The sequence below is a fragment of the Coregonus lavaretus genome, assembly GCF_964263955.1.
Source record: "Coregonus lavaretus genome assembly, chromosome: 3".
Lineage (NCBI taxonomy): Eukaryota > Metazoa > Chordata > Actinopteri > Salmoniformes > Salmonidae > Coregonus > Coregonus lavaretus.
In genome coordinates this window covers 7,879,074-7,888,408 of record NC_139990.1, presented here as the reverse complement: position 1 = coordinate 7,888,408, position 9,335 = coordinate 7,879,074, and the positions used below count along the sequence as shown (strand labels likewise).

The 9,335-nt window shown below is 40.6% G+C and overlaps 1 protein-coding gene across 1 annotated transcript; it reads right to left on the bottom strand.

Annotated features, from left to right (window-relative positions):
- Nucleotides 1-1,316: 1,316 nt before the first annotated feature.
- On the bottom strand, nt 1,317-4,287 carry LOC311109896 (homeobox protein Hox-A11a-like). Its single transcript, XM_084152913.1, has 2 exons — nt 3,584-4,287; nt 1,317-2,740 (listed from the first exon to the last, which is right to left on the bottom strand). The coding sequence occupies exons 1-2, from the start codon at nt 4,224-4,226 to the stop codon at nt 2,508-2,510; spliced, it is 876 nt and encodes a 291-aa protein (XP_084009039.1). The 5' UTR covers nt 4,227-4,287; the 3' UTR covers nt 1,317-2,507.
- Between the last annotated feature and the right edge of the window lie 5,048 nt (nt 4,288-9,335).

Below are 9,335 nucleotides of genomic sequence, written 5' to 3'. Positions count from 1 at the left end.
CCACTACTCTGATCCAAGGAGGACAACCCGCGATGGGGGAAATGCACTCTCAAATGAAGTCGAAGCCGCCAGTGAGCAGAGGCTTTTCCTATCCGTCCTCTCCTCAATCGTCGCTCTCGCCTCCTTGGTAAGAGAGTGAATAACCTTGGGTCTCAGACGGTTTATTGCACTGCACTCCAATTGTACAAATGCTCCAGACTCTCAGACAGGTTTTATGGTCGCGTTGCTGCGGCAACGGGGAGGATGTCCAGTAATTAGGCACGGAATTCCAGCGCGCCATAAAGGATGAGCCAGGCAAGGCTAGGCCGGACTATGGCAGAGAGAAGCAACCATAAACTTCAGCCTCTCTCTCCCCGCGTTAATGGCCCATTTGACTGTCATATATGAACGCCATTGCGCTGCTGCTCGCACTCATAAACAGAGTGATAATAACAGCAAATATGGCGATGCTCACTTAGGAGGATGTTGTTGAAGAAGGGGTGGTTTTATCAGAAGTCAGAAGTAGGTGAATGAAAATTAGATGCACATGGTGACTGTATTAGGCTTGTTTACCATCAGTGCTGTGGGTAATTGAGACAAAAATATTCAAAGTTCAAAGCCAATTAATGAACTCCATTGAGCGATAACCCACTGGGCACAGACATCAGTTCAACGTCTAGTAATGATTTAAATTTGGTTGAGTTATCAACGAACGTGAATTCAACGTGAAATCAACCAACAATTTCCCAGTCATTGGATTTACTTTAAAAGTTGGGTATAAAAAAAAATCCCTTACATGTATGACTTTTTGCAAATCCAATCCGTTTTCCACGTTGATTCAACGTAATCACATTGATTGTATTGGTTGAAATTACATGGAAACAACCTTGATTCAACCAGTTTTTGCCTATTGGGATGCATGCATGTCACCCTATACAATTGCCATGAGCAAAGGTCATTAGAAAATGCAACCTCACACAAATAAGAAATATAAGTCTAACTAATTAGTAGCCTAACATGTAGGTGCATATCAACGTTTACGATGAGTAAGTAATCTTGGTAGCTTGATGAAATATTGGTATTAAACAATCAATCTCTCACACAAATATCGCTCACATGAATAAGGTTTCATATTCGAGTAAATTACTCATAAACATAATTACCAAATGTTGGATGTTTAATCTACCAATTATGAATTAACAAAACAGTTTGAACTATTTATTGTCATATTTTATTGTATTTTAGTTGTGCGTAATAGGCCTGTGGGAAGGTAAAGTGTGCGGAAATAACAGCTTTCAAAATGGTTTCGAGTCTGAGTACAATAACCAGTCACATTTGCACATTCCTTCAATAATCTTTTCATTTTTTATTTGGAAATATAGGATAATACAGAATATGTTGGGCATAACAAGCAGTTGATCCAAGATTATGTCCCTGACAGTACATTTCAAAACGCATTTAGCATTCATGTTACTTCAATGAAAAACAAGAAGACCTGTGAATAATGGAAAAAATATTTCGTCCTATTTGAACAAAACCTGGATGCATATTTGCTTAATCTGGGTATCAAAAGACTGTGGCCTTGTTGCGTACATTACCTGTATTATCTACAGGAATGTCGCGATGCAACAATTCGACTATAGGCTACAGCAATGAGGTTAAACAAGCTTATATCTGGTTCTGTCTGTATGGGGGTAACATTCTTCTCATTGTGGGTTTTCGTGCATTAACATCAAATTCAAAGCCAAATTAGGTGTGGTAATCAAGTACAGAAAATATAAACAGCTAGATTACATATGTTGTTTTGAAACTATTACAATGGTAGAATGACCTAGTCACGGTTTGGGGTCAACACAATTTAACACCGAATCCCTATAATTTTACCGATAGAGCTTTACAGTTGGTATTCTTTAGGAAATCAGTGGCTACAAAATAAATAACCTTACAAACAAAGACACTTTACAATCTCGCCCTCCCAAGTCTCATTATTTGGTCATACCAAAGTCCTAGCCTCCATTATTAAATGCACAACATCACATATTCACTGCCACAGGAAACATATTGGCCTACCACGTCACCACTCGTACGATCTTAAAAACCGAAAACTTAATTTACAAGAGGCTTTTAGATTTTTTTAAAAATCATCCTGGTCAGTCATTGGTAGACTGATAAGGCTGTCCGCGTTGTGAGAAGAAAATTAAGGCGACTCTGTGTCACAATAATATTAGGATACACAAGAAAGAGAACATAGTCTTGGTGAGGACAACATCCGCAGATTTTTTTTTTTTTAAACAAAGTCTGATGGCCAAAATTCCGTCAGTGTGTCAGTTAAATCATGCTCATTCTCAAACTGTTTGAAATCAGGAGAGATTCTGCTGCCATTGCACATCGAACTTGAAATTAACAGTTGAGCATCGTGTTGCAGCTGCAGCCATTGCTGTTGTTGTGTTGTTGTTGCTGACACATATGTCAGGGGAACGCGACCAAAGCGAGTCAATAAGTCTGTAAACGCATATGACAAGTCACTCCTAAAGCAGCGGGTTCGTGGTGTAATACTGTAATCTGTCTCTGTTTAATTTCTTTTCCTTCATTCTTCGGTTCTGAAACCAGATTTTCACTTGGCGGTCGGTGAGGTTCAGCATACGAGAGAGCTGCAGTCTCTTCTCTTTGTTGATATACACACTGAAAAAGAACTCCCTCTCCAGTTCTCGGATCTGATATTTTGTATAAGGACATCTTTTTTTACGAGTCCTCTGTCCATCTAGAAGAGAAGAGAATGTCGGTCACATAAAAATAAAAATATCTCAAATCATCCATGACTATGTTATAGGATTTATAGGCAAGGTTATATAGGCTTTTAGGTAGACTATAACTACGCATTGACCAAATCAATCCAAATAAAATATTGTCATTGACTTCATTAATTTCTACATCTTAATTATGCAGTAATCTAAATTACAATATGAAACCATTAAATAGCATATGCAGTGTTCTGTATACGAATGAACACTAATACATGATCATTGACAGTTTGCAGCATGCATGTAAGACTATAGTATATAAAGACAAAATGCAATTAATCATAAAATAATATAAACAGTAATAACACATCAATAGATTATATTTGATCAGCGTCATGATTTCTCACATTAGGAACAAACATCATACTAGTGTAAAACACAGACTGCCTGATTGCTTTAGCGCACGAGCTCGAATGTGCTAACCCCTAAACCAGAGGCACCACCCTCATTACACGTAAGTGCTATTTTAACGCTAAGAAAACCGTGAAAATAGGCTACATTTATTAATCAAAAGATGAATGTACGACCAGGAGTGTTAGGCCTACTTTACAATTCACAGTCATACTACGTGTTTTTTTTCTACTTTAGGGAATGTTTAGAAAAATCACTAGCCCTGATGTCTTTCACGGCCAATTTCAATTCAAAGCACGTGATCCTGCAGTTTATAACAAAGTTTTGTTGGGGGAAATCTACAGGCCCTCTATAAACCTTATACGCTTATAAAACAGCATATAAAAAATTTTACAGCAGCGCGCTAGATTGCAAACTTTCTCTCATAACCAGGGTGCTGATTTAATACGTACTGCTGCTGTTCGATTTCTCCTCATTGTTGCCGGAAGAGGACTCCGGGCTGCTGGTATCCTCACGCGGCTCCTTCCCCTCCGTGTCCCGGCACGGTGGCGCGTGTTCTGCGGCGGAGCTTGTCTGCTTGGTGGCGGTTTTGTCCCCTGAGTAGTCGTTAGACGACGGAGTTTCCGAGGCGTTGGCGTACGCTGTGTCGAAAAACTGGTCGAAGGCTTGGGGCAGCACCCCATTCCTGCCAACGTTCCCGTAGAAATTGGACACCGCACAGCCCGCGCCGGAGTGGTGGTGATAGGCAGCAGCGGCGGTAGGATTGTTCTTGGCAAACATTTCCCCCATGGTGGGCTGCGAGGACAGACAATCCCGGTGCACCATGTCCTCCGTGGTGGGATAGCACTGGGGCAGGTTCCCCCGGTGTGACCATTTACCGGACGCGTCAATGGCAGCATAGTCCCTGAACGTCACCTCTCTCACGGGCTGGACTTGAGGCAGGTTAGAGGAGTACGAGTATGTCATGGGCCGAGTAGACGGGGTCTGAGACAAAAACGAGGGTAGACCGGAGAAGTCTGCCCCCGCCGAGACGTAGTAGGTGCAACTGGGCAAATACATGTTCGAACCGACGGGGACCCGCTCGTCAAAATCCATCACTCCTGCACTCTACTACTCTATCTGGGTCATGCATCTATAGCCGCCCTTTACATGGCTCTGGAGCGCCCTGGCTCGTGCCTCTTTGAAGCAGGTCCGCGAGGCAGAAATTTTGAGACGTAGGCTGACGTGGAGAGCAATCTCCATCCATTCCAGGGAGGCGTGGGTCACGTGACCAGCGGCAGAAATTGACAGCTTTCCCGTGAGAGAGAGAGAGAGAGAGAGTGTGTGTGTATGTTCGATGAGTGAGTGTATGTGCGAGTGTGTGTGCACACGCGTGCGCGAGCATGAGCAGTTATTCAGTGAATGAGTGTGAGTGAGGGACAGACAGCTAGTTGTCCTGAAGCTTGACATTGGTGGTTTATCGCCATGTTGGTCTAAAATGAATTCCCTTACATGCAGCAAGTCAGAGAAAAAAATAATTGCATTGGTTGTTAAAATGTAGAGAAGTGACATATTGCTATCAAAGGATTAACCTGATTCAATATCAATTTTAAAAATGCTATGCGCATTTCAACATTTAATCTGGGGGTAATCATTGAATCCATGCGTCTTGTAAGCTTTATGGTATTCCTGAGGGTTTGATGTCGTCTTTGGAAACATTATGCATTTGAGGCGTGCCAACACGTGTAATATCTGTATCCTCTGGACTTGACCAAAGGACTAGCATTTCAATCAATAGGTCTGGAGGTCATTTATGATATAAGAGCCCTCACAAAAGCCCGAAATGTACTGATGGACCACGGACATCCTCTTTACCAGGAGTTTGAGCTACTCCCCTCGGGGAGACGATCCAGGGCACCAGGGCATAAAGAAATAGTTCCAAACAATCCTTTGTCCCAGCGGCAGTAAGGCTCCTTAATGTTTAAAACCACCAGTAGGACCAGCGGGCTGGCCTACAGCTAACATTGTAGTTGACAGAGTGTTCTGTTGTGTATACCCCCTTGGCAAAAACTGGTTGAATCAACTTTTTTTCCACATCATTTCAACCCAAAAATATATATGTGATAACGTGGAAAACGAGTTGGATTTGTCGAAAGTCATCAAGGTAAGGGAATTTCGTATTTTTTTCACCCAACTTTTAACCGAAATCCAATGACATGGTGAATTGTTTTTGTTGAATTCACGTTGACAACTCAACCAAATGTAAATCACATGTTGAACTGACATCTGTGCCCAGTGGGTAGTGTAGCCTATATAGTGTACAGATAATCTCTGATCGCTCATGAATTGCACTTTCTGTATTTATTGTCTGTATATTTCCTTGTCTGTCTTTGATTGTGTTTTTATGTATGCACAGAGCGGCAACCAACATTTCCCCATAGGGATAATAAAGTCATTATCTATCTTATTTATCCTATACTACTGAATATGATTTTTACTAGTTCCAAGACAACGAATAACATATTATTCTCATGTTATGTTTGATGTTTGTCACAGAGGTGTGTGCTCATACTTTACAACATTATATTATGACCGTTTGTCTTCACTGCAACAGGGTCATGTTCAAGTAACCCTTGACGTTTGGCCCTTTCTCCAGTCAGGTGCCGACGAAGCGGCTACCAAACAGACATTTTAGGCCATGCACCACGTATACAACACCAACAGACATAGCTCATATCGACGCTTGGCTGTTAGAATACTCCAAACCCGTAGATCATCTAACTTTTGCCACCTAAAAAAGGACGGAGGTTTTGTAAGCAGTTTTTTAAAAGTTGCCAATATTGCACAATGTTGTTTATGACAGCGATAACCAAGGAGCCACGGGATCAATAGGCCTACTTCATATTGTAGCGCAGGAAGTATGTAAATAGAGAGAAATGTGCATGAGTTGATTGTGGGTATATGTCTCTATATTTGAAAAACTCAGAGCTAGACCAACAATAGGCCTAATTGGAAATTGACGTTTGTTGAATCATATATATATTATACAAATTATAGTTCGTTACTAGTTAGGTTACACAATTAGGCTTCTACTACACAATTAGTTTGTTTTCAGCATGAAATCCATCATTTATAACGAATAGGTCTATATGAATATAGCTCTCACCGCCTATAAGTAAGCCTAGGCTAAGAATATTAATACGCACAGATCGCACAATGCGTAACTTCCCGTTTTACGCACAGATATTGCTATGCAATGTGTTAATAAAACTGTATTTCTATGTTCTACAAGACATTGTGAAATACAATACAATTAAGTTTTACCGACTGAGCACCCCTTCAGCGGTCCAGACAATAGTCCAGACAATAGTCCAGACAATATTCGAATTGGTGGTTAGAACGTCAACACACTACAACTATCAGCATTGTGGAATACATTGATGTTGAATCAACTTTTTGTTTTTAATGATTTCTCCAGATATTGTCCTCGTTTAAACCCAATTTCCCAAGAAACGTTTAAACAACTTTAATGGAATCCGTAGGCCTATGGGCAATATTTATTTTCGAAACCATTATTAATTCTAAAGACTATGTTGGGTAAATACTTATTTAATTATTAACACGTGATGTATAGACAATATAACCAAAGGTGGAACACTAGTCAAAAAAGGTTAATGCTTAAACATTAAAAAAAGGCCACTGCTGTATCTCATAATTACACAAAATACAATAAACTGCATGTTCCTCACGAGTGTTGTAGGCCTACCCATTTCGCATCCATTAAATAGAATGAAAACACATACGCCTATGAATTATGAACAACCCAATAATGTGTTTTATACAATTAACTTGTTGTATTGAAAAAAACAACAACATATATTTAGATGTATCCTTTTGGAGTTTGTTATTTGATGATACCTTTTCATTACAATCCTAAGAGTATAGTATTATCCTCTTGACTATAGGAGAACTATGATATCAGTCTCCTTGCGTGTTATGCCTTTATTTCTAAAACACAACATCCGTGTAAAGGACCACAGCGGTGTGTCTTGTGAGACGGTGGAACCTGACGCTAATGTTCTGTGAATGAGCGACCTGAGGACGGATTAGGACCGCGGGGACTCCCTCCTGGCCCCGCCGCGCTTTACCCAAATCTACCCTGCCTACCCTCCACACACACGGAGCTTCAGGACGCGCTAACATGACACATGTAGGCCTAATGTAATACGACCTCGAAAGCATAACATGTACTAAGAAACGGTAAGTATGAGCTAAACCCCTCTTCCAAAATAGAAAAAAAGCGAAGCATCAGAATATCCCTGGGCATTCGTCCATGCATTGTCACGTTAAATAATTGTGGGGACACAAACAAACACAGTGCCTTCACGACCACACGCTCCGCCTCTTCGTCAACCCAGACACATTCTACGACTTGTGCTAAGCCGTAATTGAGCACAGGGTGCCCAGGAAAACCAGGGGCTGCTCTGCACAGACCTGAGTTTTTATAGCTCCTATAGTAGTCTACTGCGTCTTTTTTTCCTTCTCGGCCAGACACCATCAAACCAACCAGGCGTGATAGGAAGTTGCCACCTACATGGACTCAGGAGTCAGGAGCCGAAGCCGTCCAGCGACATATAAAAAACTAGACATTCTAAACCTAAACAAGGACAGGTAAGACTTACTCTTATCAAAAATGAATGCGCTGCAAACACGTTGTTGTCTGTGTAAACAATTTGTCTATACTGACCCCGAATTTTTAAATAATTAGCTAAAGTTAGAAATAAGCAATAGATAGACGTTCAAGTTTCAACATTTCATGTAAACAGTTTTTATGTTCGAGGAAGACAACACACTTGATTCCAGTCGAACCTACGACATCCCTCTTTAGTTCTTGTGGGTTTTCTTTGGTGGCCAAAAAACGAGATGGTATTTCTACGTAAAAGCCCCCCACAACATAGCTTTGTCTGTGCGGTCGACTTCAAGTTCGGGGGAGGGAGAGGGTCACCGCTCGCGGGGTAGGCCCATAAAGTAAGGACTGCAGACGCCATTTAAGGGCACGGTATGCCCCGGATGAAGTTTCCCTGATTACAAATCCCTTTTCAGCTCCTGGCAGCAACACTGTGGGTTGAGGAAAAGAGAAGGTGGCTTTAGGTTACAAGACCGATCGACGTCTGCATGTGTGAGATGAGGTCTAAAAATGAACTTAACCTTCGTGGACTGCGGCCTAGACTTCGGAATAGCTGATTTGTTTGTGTAGTTTTCAGTAGAGCCCTAGACACCAGTAAGTTTACACTGAGATTAGTAGCACACTTGATATTACATCAGAGAATTGTAATGATCAAGAACCCATGGATTATAGTGTTCTCCATTTGCTACATTAAACAATGCACTTTACGCACAGTAAAATGTTCACTTCACTAGATCTGTTCTCAACAAAGGGATATAAATAGGCATTTATATAGTCCCACTGATGGTAATAAAGGTGATAGGACTGACACAGTAAGTATTATTAAAGAGAAAGGCCAAACACTAACTTTAGACCTATCCAAGTCAATATTAGGTACTTTTGCAGTATTGGTGTTGTCCTATCTTTTTACATGATGAAACAATTAAATATTTGCTGTCCGGGGATATGTCTTTAAAATGTCCCTACATTTTACATTGTTTCTGTCTTTGTTGTTCAATTACATTTAGATTTACTACTAAAGTCCAAGGATTATTCATAGTTTACACAATAATAGCAAGTTAGCTGTTGACTAATCATTAACTTTTGTTGTTGACCAAAGTGCGATTTTACCATTTAGAAAGTGGTGTGTACCATTTATTTGTGGTGTGTACCATGTTTTGTGTACCGTTTATTTGTTCAGCTTAGAGTCAATGAATGGGAAACAAAATGGCGCAGGCATAGTCTACTTAAATTGACCTTGCATTAGGCGTAAAGTCTACTGTTTTCAAAGAAAACACGTTGGTGATCTCCTACACATCTTCAACAATTTCTACATGTTCAAAGTAAACCTCGAATAGGCTACTCCAATTGGCTATATGCATAATGTGTCTATCTCATCAACCCGTTCTCACGTTACAATAACATCAATTCTAACCCCAACCCAGAATATCTGAGTTGACCCTTGCATTTATTTTTGAATTTTGCACTGACACTCCAACACACACATAACATGCACACACATTTATACTGACTCTACGCATGTTATGTATGTGTTGGAG

What these genes read in the sequence shown, in the direction of transcription:
- LOC311109896 (XM_084152913.1), bottom strand. Translation starts at nt 4,226, where the DNA reads ATGGATTTTGACGAGCGGGTCCCCGTCGGTTCGAACATGTATTTGCCC. An exon ending in GGAGAAATCGAACAGCAGCA is followed by an intron (nt 2,741 to 3,583) that starts GTACGTATTAAA and finishes CTTCTCTTCTAG; the next exon opens with ATGGACAGAGGACTCGTAAA.